General features: G+C 38.1%; 1 protein-coding gene across 1 annotated transcript in view; it reads right to left on the bottom strand.

The window, feature by feature from the left end:
* The window catches only part of KDM7A (lysine demethylase 7A), an 81,425-nt gene that overhangs the window by 23,344 nt on the left and 38,981 nt on the right, over positions 1-19,100 (bottom strand). Inside the window, exons 3-11 of the mRNA XM_038559409.1 lie at positions 18,729-18,846; positions 15,798-15,958; positions 13,422-13,563; positions 12,925-13,111; positions 11,578-11,740; positions 7,896-7,983; positions 6,325-6,431; positions 2,689-2,780; positions 429-518 (exon numbers count right to left, since the gene is read on the bottom strand). Coding sequence (XP_038415337.1) covers positions 429-518; positions 2,689-2,780; positions 6,325-6,431; positions 7,896-7,983; positions 11,578-11,740; positions 12,925-13,111; positions 13,422-13,563; positions 15,798-15,958; positions 18,729-18,846 — 1,148 coding nt within the window. The remainder of the gene's footprint in view (positions 1-428; positions 519-2,688; positions 2,781-6,324; positions 6,432-7,895; positions 7,984-11,577; positions 11,741-12,924; positions 13,112-13,421; positions 13,564-15,797; positions 15,959-18,728; positions 18,847-19,100) is intronic.

Here is a 19,100-nt window from a genome sequence, read left to right as displayed (position 1 = left end):
CCCTCTTTTAATTTTTTTTAGCATTCCATCTTTCCAAACACCCTTCACCTGGCTCTACTCACCCACCACCTCACATTTTCTCTCCCCCTCTAATTACTTAACAGGTATTCATCTCTGCAGAGCAGAAATAAATGGGATCTGCAATTTTGTGTATGCTGTGTTTCTTATTCTTGGAGTAAGCTGAAGAAATAAGTAACTAGTAACTGCTTCCTTATTACTTCATTAGGATACAATACTCTAAATTTCTCCATAGTACTTTGGAAGCTTGAAAACCTAAGGCTCCTTCCAAGACGCAGCTCACTCTATATCATCTTAGTAAGGGCTAAGTCATAGTAAGGGCTCTCAAATGTATGTAATGGGATGGCAGATTTATTTGCTTCTTGAAGTAGACAGTAACCAAACATTCAGATGATAGTTTCCACTCTTACCTCTATTGCTCGAATTACTTTTGAAAGTTCTTTAATAAGATGTCCAGGTCTGACATTGTCTGGGATCTCAAAGGCATGTTCAGATACAAGCTGTATTTGGATTAGCAAAGATAAAAGTTATTTACACTATAGTAGGTAAAAAACAATCTACTAAACAAATTTTGGATTCTCTAGATTTTATAGACATAACAAAATACAGTAAGCCAGGTCGCAGAGTTCATGTAGTTGGTACAATACTCTTTAAGGAGATCCTTATTAACTTATAAAATCCTCTTAGCTTTAATGGACTGTCTCTCAGTGAATTTTGCTTTATACCGAGAAATAACCCTGTACTCTATCCCTCAAAGCCTACTGTAATTCTTACTACTATAATTAGTAAAGTAACTAATTAAGTCCAACATTTAATCCATCATACATAAGGATTTGTAAGTGGGAATACAGGCACTAAAATGGTCCTATTTCCTATGGGAGGTCTAATTTGAGTAAATTTTTGTAAACTTTTTTTCTTTACTAGGGAAAAAGATCCTATCATAGGACAGAGGCATCAGTGAGTTGCCATATCTATCCAACTGCAAACTACTGTCATTATTCCTTATATCTATTTCTAAATATTAACTTTGGTATTGAAGAACATTTTAATATTTTTAGACACATTCAATATACTAGTTTTTACTTTTGCTTTACATATTATTAATCCTTTCAACAACTTTCATTCAATATACTAGTTTTTACTTTTGCTTTACATATTATTAATCCTTTCAACAACACTATGTCTACTATTCTCATTTTATAGTTGAGGGAATGAAAGCACAAAGGTTCACTAGTTTATTAGTAGCATAGCTGAGATCTGAATCCAAACATCGGACTCCTGAATCCACACTCTTGACCACTATGCTGAGCTGCTTCTCATCATGGCACAAGGTTAACAGATAAATGCAAACATCATGCTTTTAAAAGAGCACTTCAAATGTCATGAATTAACATTATTTATTACTGATGGATTTTACTATGCATCAAAATCACCTACAAAGTGTGTTAAAAACAGGTTCAGATCCCACCGCTAATCTTTTAAACCAGTATCTCTCAGGAAGGATCCAGGGAGTTTATTTTTTAAAATATTCTGACAACACACAAGTTTGAGCGTAACTTATCTAAACCCTTCAGCAGGTAGCAAATTACACAGTTTTTGCAACATATATTTTGTTATTATCTTGTTACATAGTTTTGTAATCTGTTTACGCCTTTACTTGTCATCTAGGTGATGTCTCTGACACTGGAAAACATGATTTTCACTTTCCTGAATGCTTCCACAGTGCCTGCCTTGCTCTAGTGAGTACACAGCAATGATAATTAAGTGAAACAAGTAAAAAAGTAAAAATTATTGGGAGGGTAACCTATTAATAACTGTCTCCAATATCTCTAAAGAGCAGGATTTTTATTTCAAATGGCCATTCAAAAAATTAGCATGGAAATGTGTTTCCATCAGCTCACGTATTTATCACTTATTAAAGAGTAGCATGTAAAGTTCGAGAGAGAAATTAACATATCAAGTCCCTGGTCTTCAACAGCTCATAAACCTAGTGAAGGGGCTAGGAATATATTACTTTAGAGACTTTAAAGTACACTGGCACAAAAAAAATATGCTACATAAGCATAAGGGAAGGACATGCTGATTCCAAATGGAGATCTGGGATGACCTCTTGGAGGCAGTAGGATTCAAAAGCAAACAGAGCACATTTTAGTGAAAATGAAAGCTCCTGCTTGAACCTTGACTTCCTTTTTCCTTCATTTTTATGAAAGTCTAGCAGATGGATAAGAGTACGTATGGGTTTTGCAATCACAGAGACCTAACTTTAGTACGAGATCTACAAGTATTCTTGGGCAAGTTACATAAAATTCTTTGAACCTCACCTTCTCTATATATAAAAGGGGGATAATGAAAGCAGATGTGAGCTCAAAATTATTTATTATTATTCTGTATCTACATGTTCATTTTTTAGTCAATATGCTAAATATATTTGAGTTACTTTCTTTCCCAGATTAAAGATTAAAGAAATACTTAGGTACTCTATTCTCATAAATACAAACATAAGCCAGCACATTTGTATACACTGTACAATAAACTGCAGGTTTTATCAAAACCGTGATTTCCATTCCCTCGACTGCTGCCACTCACACTGCTGCCAAAGCAGCATAAGGACTCTTACTTTCAATCTTGCCATAGAAACAACAATGATTTTCTCCAAAGAAAACTACTTACTTCTTTCTTCATCCATAACTTTAAAGCAGCATGCAGTGCTTTCACTCCCTGTACTAAGTAAGTTTGAGGCTGGAAACCATCTTCTCTTAGTTCTGTGGGAATGGAAATAGAATGGGGAAAGGAGTTAAAGCTCTCTGCAGGTACCAGGGTTAGCCTCAGGTGCTGAGCGACCACCAACTATCAAACTGTGTAACATTCAAATTCCCAGAGAAGGGAAAAAAGTGAAATAAAAAGCAAAAAAGAAAAAGAAATGGAATGACATGAAATGTGGTTGTAATGAATATTCCAAGCAAAAGGAAGCTCACAAACAGTGCCAAGAGATAAACCATGGAACAATGTGGGTATGGATGTATTCACATGAACTCTAAAAATGGAAACCATTAAACTATTTTATCATTTATGACACAGGTGATAAAACTGAAGAAAAGGATTATCACAAAAGTCAGAATAGTGGTTCTCTCTAGAAGGTAGGGAAGATGGTGAAATGGGAAAAAAATAACTGGATGTTTCAAAGGTACCGTCAAGGCTGAGCCAGTAGCGTAGGTGACTCAAGTGAGCCTGATAATTAATATTTTTTTAAGATTTTATTTATTCATGAGAGACACAGAGAGAGACAGAGAGAGAGGCAGAGACACAGGCAGAAGGAGAAGTAGGCTCCACGTAGGGAGCCCAATGTGGGACTCAATCCCAGAACCCCAGGATCACAGCCCTGGGCCGAAGGCAGGCGCTAAACCGCTCAGCCACCCAGGGATCCCTGATAATTAATATTTAAACTGTTAGGACTGTGTATATGTATGTAGTGTGTGGTCCATACAGTCAGCTATGGGCAAGACATATTTCATGATTGTAAAGGTAAACGCACACACCTTTTTGGGGGTTTTTTAAATCATCTGAAACTCACACAAAATATATCAGACACAGTCTAAATTCATGGTGAAGCAAAAGCAAAAGGTTTCACTTCTGTCCAATGGCTAATTTACCTACTTAGATCCAAAATTAGTTCATTGTTTTATTATTACTGACACTACACACAGTTAAGTTTCATACAATCTATCCTCATTTAACCCATCATATAAGCCTTGTAACAGTCTGAGAGCTGGTAAATAACAGGCTACAATGGAAACTTAAAAGATCAGGGATGAGGCAGCCCTGGTGGCTCAGGGGTTTAGCGCCGCCTTCAGCCCAGGGTAGGATCCTGGAGACCCGGGATGGAGTCCCACGTCGGGTTCCCTGCATGGAGCCTGCTTCTCCCTCTGCCTGTGTCTCTGCCTCTCTCTCTCTCTCTCTGTCTCTGTCTCTGTCTCTATGAATAAATAAATAAATCTTTAAAAAAAAAAAAGATCAGGGATGAAAGAACTAATATGGGATAACAAGACCACCATCCCTGCTTCCAGGATGAATGCCTAGGATAATGGCAATTAGTACAATTTGGCCCTAGTCTTAGTGGGACTGGATTGACTCCTAGTATTGCCAGGTATCCTATCCTGTACTGATCCAGCTGACGAAATAAAAATATTTTAAAACATAACCTACCAATATCCTCTTTACAGTAATATTTTTTAAGTCATTAATGTATAGGGTCATGTTTTCAATTAGACCTCAGTATTTCTAAATTCTCAATGGCCTAAAACAAGGGCTAAATCATTATTCTAAGACTAAGCAACTTGTTTGTGGCTGCAAGAATTTTATCTTTCAGATAAATTCTTAATTTGTTCTAAAAAGTTGATTGATGAACCCCTCTTGGACATTAGGAAAAAGCATCACTTGAGGGGTGGGTGTATGTTAGTGAGAGAAAAGATGGAAAAAGGCTCTGAACTTTCCAAGTACTGAATTGCCAATCTCTTATATGGAGGGTTCAGTAACTGGGTTTTATTTCCAAAACACAAGGACATTTATAAATGTTTCTGTAAGTATTTGTAAGTGTTCCTATTTTTTCTAGGCTTCTACTTAGATAGGAGACTGAAAACCTTACTGCCCAGTACTTTACTGGAAATCACGTATGGCAACTCTAGGTGTGGTCCACTGCGAGATTCCTGCAGTCAAGACACCCAGGCACACTAACTGAAGATGAATGAGGCGGCTCAGCCTCGCCGATACCTGAAAACACTGAGTGAGTCAGAGACTCATGATAAAAATGCACATCTGGAGAGACTGGTCTTGCGGAGAAAGCACCCAATCCTCTTCATCCACGGGCCCCTTCCTCCATCACATATATGTACCTGCACCATATCAAGACACTGATCTCTACAAGGTGCAAGGTGTGGGATGGAGCCCTATTCTTCTTTCCCTCCAAAGAGAGTGAGATTATTGTTTTTTGTTTGTTTGTTTGTTTGAGGAAAAAAGTCACAAATGAGTTTTATCATTTAATTCCATGCATGCTACCCTGGAAAGTAAGTTACTGATTATTTTTCATTTTACCTTTCCTTCTTGTGCAACTTTTAAATGGAAAAACAACCTGTATGTTTAGAACAGACTTTACTGTTTAGTCTGCTTATATCTGTTCTTCTGAGAGTTAATTATAATAGTAGCACTATTTATAAACTGACTAGGAATATATATATATATATATAAACTGACTAGGGGGCGCCTGGGTGGCTCAGTCGGTTAAGCCTCTGCCTTCAGCTCAGGTCATGATCCCAGGGACCCAGGGTCGAGCCCCGCATTAGGCTCCCTGCTCAGTGGGTAGCCTGCTTCTCTCTCTCCTTCTCTGCCTGCTGCTCCCCCTGCTTGTGCTTTCTCTGTCAAATAAATAAATAAATCTTAAAACAATAAATGAACTGACTAGGAAAGTCAGACAACACAAACCAGACAAACTGTATTCTCATGGGCACAAGCGGAAGAGCGGAAAGAAGTAGATGTGACAGTCTCCAACTTGACTGCTCAGAGAGAAGTAAACCAAAGATAAAAACATCAAAATGCCTGGGTGGCTCCCTTCGGCTCAGGGCGTGATCCTGAGGTCCTGGGATGGAATCCCACATTGGGATCCCTGCATGGAGCCTGCTTCTCTCTCTGTGTCTCTGTCTCTCTCTCTCTCTCATGAATAAATAAAATCTTAAAAAAAAAATCAAAATGAAGTTCCACATAAAAAGGATAGGTTCTACGTTTAAATAAAAGAATGTCCTTTCCCACCAAAACCATTTTATTCAACAGGCTCATAGCCTGACATTCAGGTGGTCTGTGCTCACAGGTGCCTTGGACAGACCAGCAGCACAGTCCTAACAGTAATGTTACACACACCACATGATGCTCTCAGGATATGAAACATTCCCTCAATTTTGTAAAGCAAACATTTGGGAACACACCTTATAGTAATAGTCCCGTAGCTTAAATTGCACCTTTGTGAAGAGGCACCTTGACACGTCTGACAACGTGCGCAGGCTACTAGAGTCCAAGAGGAAATGAACATTTTCAGTACTCCCTGTGCTGTTCTGATGCTGCTCTTCATAGATCTGATTGTAAGACTATGGACTAGAGATTCTGATTTGCTAAAACAGTTCATAGCAGGGGAAATCATGCATTTAAAAAACAAAACAGGGGCAACAGCTACATCGTAATAAAAAAGGGCCCTTCTTACTATTGGGGGCTCTTCGTGAATTTACAAGCATCATACATCATAAAGTACAGAGTATTAATTACCTTTCAACGTTTCCAGCAAATTTTTGGCAACAAACCAACATATGGCTTCAAAGAAAGGGAATTTGAAAAGATCTGGTGTTTTTAGCCTTTTTTCCATTTCGTAACACCTAAAGAAAATTTGAAGAAATTAAGTATTAAAATTAGCACTGCAAAGTTAAATGGAGGCAACAAACTTAAGGAAAATAAAACAAGCAGAGGCCACAACATATGAGACCAATTGGGTAGTGTGAATTACCCACCACCTCCACGTCTGACCAAGAATGAACTGTAATCTTACCCTGTCCAACCTGGGTCCAACCTGAACAAATCTTCCCCATACTGAGGGCTTACACACTCTTCCCAGAGATCAGAACCTTGGAATTTGCATCGTAGTTTTAGCAGAAGGAATTTTACAAGGATTCCACCATAACAAATATAACAGTATGCTTAAAACAGCTCCCTGTGTTGGACAGCACCACAACATCCACTCAGGGAGTTTTCTTTAGGCTCCACGAAGCATTCAAGCTCAAGGACACCTTGGTGCGGGTCAAGGTGAGAAGACAGGAACCATAGCTTGCCAGAGCCTTACTCTTCTGTGGGAATCCTGGCAGCGGTTCCTACAACCATCTTTCCCCCAGGGACACCTCAGGTAAAGAAACAAGATTCACATTTGACAGCTGTGGGAGGTGCCCCTGGCTTTGAGCTTCATGCCTAGTAAGAGCCACTATTTCTCATAATACCTCCACAAACACATAGCTTCCAGGGTTCCCTGCGAGCATGCCAAATTATAAGAGTCACCACATTCAGAAAAGCCCTGACTAGGTATCTCTAGTCCTGCCAGTCCTGATGCAGGTAATCAATCAGAAATCATTCTGCCACAAGCAGTACAGCCTGGTAACATTCTACTCTCGTTAGGCTACCAGGAGAACAGTCACCCAACGGTGAAACTCTCAGACCGAAGGAGAAATAGCTGCTAATCCTTTCCCCACGGCAAAACTAAAGCAGGCGTTCTGACAGCAATCTTAACTGAGGATTACCTCTCCCCAGCACCACGTCACACCTGAGTCTGACCCAATTGTGTCATTTCCCTAATTATAACAACAGCCAAAGGACAGAGCCCACACAGTTTTATAAAATTTTGAAATTCAGAGATGCCTGGGTGGCTCAGTCAGTTGGGCATCCGCTTTTGGCTCGGGTTGTGGTCTCAGGGTCCTGGGATGGAGCCCCGCATCGGGTCCCTGCTCAGCGGGGAGTCTGCTTCTCCCCCCTCCTTCAGCCTGTGTTCACTCTCCCTCTTGCTGTCTCTCAAATGAATAAATAAAATCTTAAAAAAAATTTTTTTTGAAATTCAGGGATATAATGTCAAACTGAATAAATGACTCTCTTTGTTTTTAGAGTTGAAATGCATCAAGGAGTCTTCTTGACAAAATTTTACCATAATACGTTTGGTTTAAAGGTCCTATTCCTATTATTTCTCAGGGCCTATCGCCATGAGATCTCAAAATATATTGCTGATTTATTCTGTTGAAACTTTAAAATAATGTCTTATTTAAAGAAAAACAAAAGAGCCTTTAAATACTGATGACACAGACCTGAGCTGCATGCCAATGTTAAGGTTGTGCAGAAAGTTCCCCCCAAAAGCCATACAATCCTGAGATGTGAGCACAGCATGAATCCACCCTGAAACAGTTAAAATATAAGTCAGTGATTTTTCAATATTTAAACCACACAAACATGATATCTACCTGTGAAACAAGAAACTCAAAACACCAACATCAGTTTAGCTCATCCTCCACCAGAGCTGGAGAAGTTAATGCCTATTGTAATCTACAGACTCATTCATTCAAGTATGTATTAAATGCCTATTATATGCCAGACTCTGTGCTGAGTTTGAGGAAGCAAACACATCAAACCAATCAGACAAAATCATGGTACAGGATAGGGGATGGTTTTTGTGGTTGTTGTTGTTTTAGTTTTTTAGTTTAAAAACACAATCCAACTTTACATGGAAGATGTTACTCTGAGAGGAGTCAACCGTGCTAAGAATGAGGTGAGCACATTTCCACTAAATAAACATGGGACTGGCTGAGCACTTCACTTCTTTAGAGTCATCCTAAAATGAGCAGTGCCCTTAGGCATTAAGTAGAGGAGTAAGAGTGAAACTCAACTGGAGAGCTGGCTCTAAGAAGAAGGTAGATCACCCACATTTCACCATGGAGGCTTATGGGTCCTAAGATATGAACATTGGCAATTAAAATGATGTCTTATTTTCCCGTAAATATGTTTTCAAAGTAAGAAACATTTCCAGGAGATGATGCCTAACTTTTGTAAGAAATATCCATAGACTGAACATAAGGCCTTCATATAAATACGAACACATACGTTTGCATGTAAAAATTAGCTATTAAAATAGATGCCATTTTCTATTTTTCATTTTTTGATCTCTCATTGTGCTGTGACACAACAGGAAAAAAATTCCTTTAAAGACTGACTTTCAAGTGGTGCCCTTTGAGCCCAAGCTCAAAGGCACAGAGCCTTGAGCTTCATTCTCAAATCACAAATGAGAAACTTTTGTCAGCTACAAGTCCTACAGATCAGTGGTTTTCAACTGAGGCAGCACTGCCTGTAAAGGACATTTTGGAGAGTTTGGAGGACTTTTTTTGATTGTCTCAATGATCAGGAGGCATTAGTGTCATTTCATGAGCGAGAGCCAAGGATGCAATGAGCAGACCATTCTACATAATAAGAAACAGTTGTGCTTTACTCAGGACTCTCTGCTGGGCATTGACATAACTACAAAATCTGTCATTAATGGTCTAAATCTAGAAACTCTAAGCCCATTATATATGAAAATAAAGTATTTTTTGCACAGTTTTGGCAGAATTTTCCAGGAATACAACTACTCTGTAAATTGAAGGAAACTACAGTTTGTTTGGAAATTTATCAGTTGCTACCCTGGGAAAAAGCAACAGTCCCTATAGGAGTGGTTCTCTAAGTGTGGTCCCCAGACCAGCAGCATCAGCCATCAATTGGAAACCTTTAAAAATGCAATTATAGCCCCACTCAGGTCAACTGAATCAGAACTGCTAGGGATGTGGCCCAGCAATCTTTATTTCAATAAACCCTCCATGTGATTCTAATGTTCCATGACATTTACACCAATGCTATAGAATTTGAGTTGCCAATCATACACCTGTATGAGCAGGCACATTTTGTGAAAGTATTTTATTATAAATTGCCTTTTAATTTCTTCCTTCTATTCTAGTTAGATCATTACATCAATTTCAGGGGGAAATAAATGGTATAGGAGGTTATACCATGAATGAATTTGAATTCAAGATTTTGAAGAGGGCATAACAAAATATTTATTACAAAAGGGAGCCCTAGGAAAGGATTTAAGGGAGGAACTGAGCCCACTCACAATAAAATATTGATACTTATCTAGATTTATAAATTCTGGTGGTTTGGGGCACTTATTCAATACATATTTATCATTAAATACACCAGAGGCAAGGCAAGAAAGCAAGGCCTGTGGCAACAGATCCCTATGAACTCTACAGCCATCAAGAGGTCACCTGAATCAGAAAAACGTAATTCCCAAAACCACTGGCTGGGAGAGTCCACACTCCACATTCAGTCACATCTCAAAGTGACACGTCTGATACCTATACTTAAGGCTACAGCTAAGGCTGGTGGTATTCAGTCCCTTCCCAGGGTCCCTCAAAATATCCCCATTGCCTCCAATGTCCCTGGACAGCAGCCCAGATTCTTAGAGCAGACTTGACCTTTGAGAGCAATGTAGAGTCAACTAGCTAAAATTGAAAGCATGTCACCAAATTTTAAATTTTTGTGCAAAGGGCATTACAAAGAACATATAAAGAAAGTGAAAAGATAAGCCACGGAATAGGAAAGTTACTTGCCAATCATATATGTGGCTAGATCTAGATCATATATCCAAGATACAGAATATATCAACTTAACAATAAAAAGACAAATAACCCAACTTAACAATGGGCAAAAGATTTGAATAGTCACTTCTCCAAAGATATACAAATAGCCCATAAGCACAAGAAAAAAGTTCAGCATCATTACTCATGAAGGAAATGCAAATTAAAACCACAGTAAGATACCATTACTTCACGCCTGTTAGAACAGTTAAAATAATAAAAGATGCAGGCAGCCCGGGTGGCTCAGCAGTTTAGCACCGCCTTCAGCCCAGGGCCTGATCCTGGAGACCTGGGATCAAGTCCCACGTCAGGCCCCCTGCATGGGGCCTGCTTCTCCCTCTGCCTGTGTCTCTGCCCCTCTCTCTCTCTCTCTCTCTCTCTCTCTCTCTGTCTCTGTGTCTCTCATGAATAAATAACAAAATCTTTAAAAATAATAATAATAATAATAAAGATAATTACAGTGCTAGTAAAAATGTGGAGAAACTGGAACGTGTGTACATTGCTGGTAGGAACGTAAAGTGGTGCAACCATTTGGAAAACAGTTTAGCAGCTCCTCAAAAACTTAACACCATAAACTCTATGACCCCACAATTCCATTACTAGCAAGGTATATAATCAAGAGAAATGGAAACAATGTCACCACACAAAAACTTCTACACAAATGTTCAAAGCATCACTATTCATAATAGCCTCAAAGTAGATACAACCGAATGTCCATCAATGATGAATGCATACACAAAATGTGGTCTATCCATAGAGGGATATCACTTGGCCATGAAAAGTGGAAGCACTGATACATGATACAACGTGGATAAGCCCAGTAAACATTAAGCTAACTAAAAGAAGCGGGATACAAAAGGCCATGTACTCCACACATTACACATGAAATGTCCAGAACAGGCAAATCCCTAGAGACAGAAAGAACATTAAGTGGCTGCCAGGGGCTCAGAGGAGGGGGAATGGGGAATGCCTATTAATTGGTAGAGTTTGCTTTTTGAGGTGATGAAATGTTCTGGAAGTGGTATGTGTACACAACTTTGTTCAACAAAAACCACTGACTTGTACACTTTGAAAGGATGAATATTATGGTATATGAGTTTTATCTGAATAAAAATTACGATGAAGGCAAATTACATAAAACACAATTACAAAATAGGTCCTAATTGTAAGAGAAGCCCTCTATAGGACAAAGCAGTGAAAAGTCCAAGATCAGAATTCTTTTTCAAAGCTATTTCCAAACATATTAAAGCCAGAGAATCTAATAAAAAGCTGGCTCCATATGACTGAGTGTCAACTATGGGGAGACAGTATGGGATCAAAGCCTTACCTGTAGGAACAAATAAGGTATGTCCCTGTTTTACCACACATTTGTAGCATTTATCCACCTTATCTCCAAAGAACACCTCACTCTGGGTCACAGATGAACTCCAAGACTCATAGAGTGCCAAGTTTTCATCTGTTGGCTTTATCAAATAGAAAATCTTCTCACCCTAGAAGGAAGTAATCACACTATTTTTGAAAAAAAAAAAAAAGCCATTCTTAGGATGGCCTATGCTGATGCAATTTTCCAATACAATGATCTAAGTTAAATTAGGTAAATATCAAGATTTTTTAGGCTCAAGAGGACACCTTTCACAAACCTGATCAATAGCTATTGCCTTAGTAAGGATCTTTAAAAAGCTAAAGCTCCCCCTCCAAAATACACCCAGGGTCAATAAAGTAGTGTTGGAGAAACAGTTACGAGAGAGGAGGGTAAAGAATCACAAGCATCTTACTGATCTCATTTTCAAGGTATGGAAGTAAATACATGTTAATATATCAGGTCACAGAGTCATCTCTGCAAACTTTGCCCTTGCCTCTAAGATCTATGACTATTTTTTTTAAGACTTGTAAATAAACTTCCTTTAATCAACTAACCCCTTGCCTTCTCATAGAGAAGAGGAACAGGAGCTCAGGACGCAGCATCGAATACAGTCCAGAGCACTACTGACACACAGGCACTGCATACAGATGAAGATCTTGTTCTAGGCCAGCACTGTCCAATAGAACATTGTGTGACGATGGAGATGTTTTACATCTGCGCTATACAATACACTGGTCATAAGTCACATGTCACTACTGAGCACTTGAAATATGGCTAGTGCAAATAAGGAATTGAATTTTAAATTATATTTAATTATAATTATTTAAATTTAGTCACAGGTGGCCAGTGGGCTACTATGCTGAATAGTATGATTCTAGATAAAGCAAGTTGCCAAGAAGAATTAGTATTTTCATGGGCATGCCTGACTTACGCAACTAGCTGTCCTGGCCTACCCTTAAGGTCAGAGGCAAATATTACTGTAATTTTGCTGTAATCAAATATTTGATTCAGGGATTAACTGATAATTAACTAAGGCAAAGAGGAAATGAAGGGACAAAAGGCCAAGAGACCAATTTAAAAGATGGGGACAAAAAAGGAATCTAAATATAAACTAAAAAATCATAGTGGCCCCTCCATTACCTGAGGGGGGAAAAAAAAGCATAATGTTTACAATGATAGATCCTACTTAAAAAGTACAAAAACTTCCTTCTTTATAAATGTCACTTACAGCAAATGGATTCATTCCTGGAAAAAATGTCCAGGACTAAAAGTTTCTGTCAATAAGAGAACAAAGAAATACCCCAATCTTACCCAGAGGACATGGTACCAAACTGAAGTTCCACCAAAGTCAATGTGGAAATCTGTGTAGCTGTCTTGAACTCCCATTAAGCAATATTTCTGAACGAATGGCTTAGGAAAAACTGAATCATCTGGCCAATAATTTTCCACCCAGGAAAGTTTTCTGGCTATATCAGGGACCTCCACCAATTCAGACATCCTTTAAAAAAAACAAACACACATATACACACATACCCACATCATACAAATTAAAAGTTCTTAAAATTTCATCTCCCATCTCAACCCAAACCAAGAGATTAAATGAAACTATGTTAACATTACTTCAAAGTTTAAAATTCATCATATTTCTAAATATTCTCTGTGCGTGCCAAAGCAAAATGTACAACATTGCTATTTACTGGACCACTTTAGAAGTCATAATTCAGTTTCTTACTAAAATAAATTTATCATTTAACTCTACATTTAGCTAACACTGAGAAGACTAAACCAAAATGTCCAAAACTACTCACTTTGTATCTGAAAATTCAAGGCTGATCACATTTAACACTTTTGGTCTGTTAGGATTCATGAAGTATTTAACATAATTGTGAAGTGTCATTTTGCTGTCTGCCTGCCTTGCCACATCAATGACATCTATCACTTTGTCACCACCTGCAGAGAAAAATTATAGTCTTATTATTGGGCTTAAAGGTTACATCAATAGATGCCCTAAACAAAAATGTTTTAAAGACCATATTTACTTAAAGCCAACCATAAAACTACATAGCCTAGACAAAGATTCCGCCTGTATCCTTCTTTCTAAGTCCAAATGGAATTGTTGAAAAAGGGGGAAAAAAAAGAAAGAAAGAAAAAGAAAAAGGGAGCTGCTTTTGAGGGAAAGAACAAAGCAATTAAGACAGTTACTAATTAACATTGAGTGTGAAAACTTAAATGTTTACAAAGTTTTCTACACACTGATTTCTTGTGTGCAGCTCACAGTGATAAAAATGCATTATACTGGTATATGGGAACTGTGCCGCATGCTCTGAGTTTCCATATCCTCATGCATAAAATGAGGAGAGTGACTTCTTCCTTTCACTTATATAATATCTAAGATTCTATCATTTAGAAAAACCAGTCGGTATCCCTGGGTGGCTCAGCGGTTTGGCCCAGGGCATGATCCTGGAGTCCCGGGATCGAGTCCCGCATCGGGCTCCCTGCATGGAGCCTGTTTCTCCCTCTGCCTGTGTCTCTGCCTCTCTCTCTGTGTGTCTCTCATGAATAAATAAAACTTAAAAAAAAAAAAGAAAGAAAGAAAGAGAAACCAGTCAGTCGCTGTGGAATTAGTGAACAAGGTAACCACAACAGATAATTTCTGCTTGACAAGTGGTGTCTTCTAATATTCTGCTTGAAGAAAAAAATCAGTGGTTAGGAAGCAAAACTCAGATCATATTAATGCATGTGAAATGGTTTTTCCTATAAAACCATGAGGTGGGGCATCCGGGTGGCTCAGCGGTCTAGCACTGCCTTTGGCCCAGGGCATGATCCTGGAGACTCAGGATCAAGTCCCACATCGGGCTCCCTGCATGAAGCCTTGCTTTCTCCCTCTTCCTCTCTCTGTCTCTCATGAATAAATAAATAAAATCTTAAAAAAAAATAAAAATAAAAATAAAAATAAAAAAATAAATAATAAAACCATGAGGTGTTGCTTGCCCATCATTGTACTGTCACCCCAGGACAAAGAAAGCATAACCAGTTCTGCCATGTCCTACAGGACAAACGGAATTCAAAATATGGCAATACTTAATCAATCTGAAAGAGAAATCAAATAAATGCCATTTTCTTACTTCAGTGTAACTTTGTATCAAAATACTGCCTGGTAGACTTTATTTTATACTTAAGAGGCAAAACAGTTCTGTTAACCTAAGCAATTTACAGTGCTAAAAAGTAAACTATCTAGTTGTCTGAATATTTCTTCCTATACTTCTATTACACTAGCCACTTATTTTATAGTACTACTTATGCAAACAGGCTCAGGTTAAACCTCAACCTCATCCCCTAGTTTATCAAATAATCCAAAATTAGCTGAATGTGAAGTCATGACCTTGAACTGGGTTTCCTCACTGAAAGAGTTATCCATGAAAACTGTCGCCCAATGGCTCAATAAAGGAACAAGTTCTCAGACATTTCATACTCAGGAGATAATACACTGCAGTCAATGTACAGCTCAGAGCCAAGGTCTGTTTGAGATCTAATCCTCAAAAAACCTCTATCTACTGCTGACAAGGAACGAGATCTACATATAGTCAGTTTTATCTAGAGAACCATGATGAGAATGAACAAAATGACTAGAAATGTTAGGAAGATTGCAACAGATACATGGTTTCCAGCCTTGTTTTTATGGCTTTCTGGGCCTCAAGATCACACACTGAGTCCAGATACCATGAAGGGGCAATATCATCAAGTCATGAATTTGGAAACAGGCTTGAAATTGGCCTCCTCTTTTTCCTAGCCTTTCTCTAGGCACCAGAGGTCAATGGTGCAGGATCCAGAGATTCTGCTTCTGAATGCTGCAGAGTCCTAGAACCAGTCCAATTTCCCGGTGGCTCCTTCCTGGGATCTACAGTTATGCTGAGGTGTAACTGTTGCTCCTAAGCAAGCACCAGAAAATGTGTTGACAGCAAAAAAAGTGGCATAGATCAACTGTTTCATTCTGGTTTTCTGACAACGTTAGGTTTGCTCAGAGAAATAAATAGTTTTTGACATAGGTGATACTGCATTTCACTTTTCCTGACCCAAAAAACTGAACTAAATTAACATCTCTTCACTCAATTTCTAATGGTATTAGAACAATACTACTACTTTTACTGCATTTTCCCAAGTACTTAAAGGAATCAAGTGCGTACCTACATAGCGTTCCACATCCATGACAGAAAACGTAGGTGGAGGAAGCCTGAGTCCTAGATCATCTAATTTGGGGACCATAATAGGAACTTCAAATCCATGTTTCTCCAGGTATCTTTGTGTCAGCTGGCTGCCATGCATCTTTACAATTATTTCATCGGCACTAAAGAAAACATAAGAGAAAATGTTGTATCTTTGTTTTTAAGTTTACTTAAAAAAAAAAAAACAGTCTGGTAATGCGTTAATTCATATACTATACTCTTGTCTGTATTACCAGTTCTTAACCTATCGTATCTGATTCTCCTTTCTAGAACAAATGTTTTATCAAGTCCTTTTTACTATCCTAAAGTAAGTCATAGATAATTACTTCAATACATATAACTGGAAAATATATATGTATTATATTAAATACCTTCACCAAAACATGAGAAAAAATTACTGTATAATAAAATATATTTTTGATATGTAAATGTATATTTGATATGTAGGTAAACTCCCTAGAAGATATAATGTAATAATAGCATGATTACAACTTGTAATGAGTGACTGAATTTAAGAGAAGTGACTAGATCAGAAACCTCTGAACACAAGCTGTATAAGAAATCAGAAGAGCAAAAGGTGGGGGAGGGGGAGGACATATTAGAATAAAAATTAGTGTCAGGATAAGTAAAACATCAGATTCTATCCGGTGATAAAATTCTACACAAATATTTGTTAGGCATTTCAAAGTCTCATGGACATAGAACAATCAATTCACTGGTGTCCTGCACAATGGAGGATGACTAGTTCCCATGGTCCCTTATCCACTGAGACAAATGTCCAAAATGAACTCCTGATTTATCTGTTACAGCCAGCATTTCATAAGTTTCAGTAAGTGGTCACCTTAAGCCACTATAAAGGGATGCTGAAATCCAGCTGCCTGCTCTGATGAGTAACAGGTCATAAGCATCATACTCAAGTGTGGTTTGTCCCTTTCCTTCTACTCTAACCATAAATCAAAGATCTCTCTACACAGGGATGTTCTAGATTTTACCTCCCAATTGCTCGCAGAATGCAGCTATTATACATTCAAGTAAGTACAACATTTGCTTTATAGGTGAAAACACAACAGTTTCCATTTAGACAATCAGACCTTGACTGTCTTTTAACGTCACCTGCAGCCCAGGTGTCAAGCAGAAGACAGGAGGTACTAGTTCTCTGAATCAGTGGACTCTGATCTGTCCACCTTCTCAACAAGGTCAGTTTGAGGCTCCCCAAAATGATACACTCTCTGGATAGTGTTGCATTTGGAGGATTTAGATCTCCTTCATCTGACTCACTGAGTTCTGGACTGCCTTTCATTTCCCCAAAAATTGGGGAATTTGGGGAACTGGTAGCCACTTTTGGCTCTCTGCATGGAGCCTGCTTCTCCCTCTGCCTGTGTCTCTGCCTTTCTCTCTCTCTCTCTCTCTCTCATGAATAAATAAATTTAAAAAAAAATCTTTTTTAAAAAAAGCTCACACTAAGTTGTAAAATGGGGAGGTGGGTGAGATAACCTATTCACTTTATTTTATATACTTCTGTGTTAATCACATCAAGTATGTGTAATTTACTTAATTACTGTCACTCTATATAAGGTTTTAAATGATATGAAGGTTTATGGAGCTAAATAAAATCAAACCAAAGACCTTTAATTAATGGTAATTACAGTTAAGACATTTGTGACCATCTCTATAGCCTGCTCTCATTTGTGATGACTTTGGCAGAGAAGTCACAAGCATCACTAGGCCAGGATTGTTAACACTGTTCTTTTGGGTCACAAGCCTATTTGAAAAAAATAAAAAATAAAAGCTATATGGCTTCTCTTCCTGAAAAATGCACATTTCACATATTGACACTAAACTGTTTATACAGTTTTAAGAAACTCACAAGCCTCTCTGAAGCCAGTCCCTAGACCCAGGCTGAAAACCCTAGCCCTCAGCTCCAAACCAATCAAGGAAAACAAACATTCCTCCAACCACTTTAAAACTTATAAAAGAGAGTATTTGAGACAAGGGCCTTTAATATCACAAAAGTTATGTGGAAACCACTGTGGAAAGCTCAGCAGACCTGAGTGAGCCAACACTAGGTGCCTATCAATTATATGTTTCTGTTTAAGGATTAAGGCCTTGGGAGAGGGAAGAGAACAGGAATACTAAAGACTGTGAAGAAATAAGCAAGGGTTTTATAGTTACAGGATCTGAAATAATTCCATAATAGGCTGCATGTGATGTTGTGATTTAAATTTAAATTGTGCTTCCCCTCTTTAACAAGCCTGGATATGATCTTGTGTAAAAGGCTATTAAGCATTATCACTTTAAATAGATGTCAGGCAGTGAGCAGGAAATGATCTAAATTAGCATGATTAAATGCAGTGTCATACTTTTGACTCTCTTTGAGCCACAGATAAGTCAAACACATTCCATTATTTTTTAGAAATCAAAAGCCCAGTCCTGCTGCCACCAGAGAGAATGAGCAATGGTGATGGGTACCTCTAGTGGACCCAGGGTAGAAAGAGAGATAGGAACATAACATAAGAAAAAAAAAGTTGGAAAATCAGAACAGGTGAGGAAAAAGGTTCAAAGAAGAGCAGCAGCTGCCCATCACGAGGAACCCAGCACTGGGAACAACCACCTTGGATTAGTGTGTTTCGAATTTTCTGGACAGAGAGCAACAGTTAATGCATTTTTACAAGGTGACCCCGTACACATATGTAACAGAATAGTTCCATGAAACTGTACTTTTTTTACACCTACTGCTCATAATGCGTCAATATGTTCCATTTCATTAAAAAAAAAATAGTAAAAAGCTGATAATAATGGGTTGCAACCTGAAGTTTGAAAACACTGCTTTAGATAATGCCACTTTATTAGTTAACATTCTCCATATTCTTTGGTCAGAACAAGATTCCATACCTTGGGAAGACTCGAGAACGTAATTCCTTAACAAAAGTCCTAGTTCCGGCTTGCACTGGTTTGGAGCCATCATCAATCTCTGTGTAGTCATGCCTATGCCAGTTCCTCCTCTTTTTCACTGGGTTTTTAGAAGATAAAAAAAAAAAAAGAAAACAGTTGTGATAAGTGGTAATACCATGTACTTTCTAAAAGGTATATTCTATTATGATTAGAAATAACAACTGTACATACAATCAAAACACTCCCTTTTGAATGCATCTCCAAGATGAAGAGGTAAATTTTACTTTGTGTAATGCCACAATTATAGGCAATTAACTGGGGGTTTAAAAAAATCTACTCTTGTATGTTAACTAACTAGAATTTAAATAAAAA

The sequence above is a fragment of the Canis lupus genome, chromosome 16 (genome assembly GCF_011100685.1).
Source record: "Canis lupus familiaris isolate Mischka breed German Shepherd chromosome 16, alternate assembly UU_Cfam_GSD_1.0, whole genome shotgun sequence".
Taxonomy (NCBI): Eukaryota; Metazoa; Chordata; class Mammalia; order Carnivora; family Canidae; genus Canis; species Canis lupus.
Note: the sequence above shows the minus strand (reverse complement) of the source record. Positions and strands in the feature narration are given on the sequence as shown.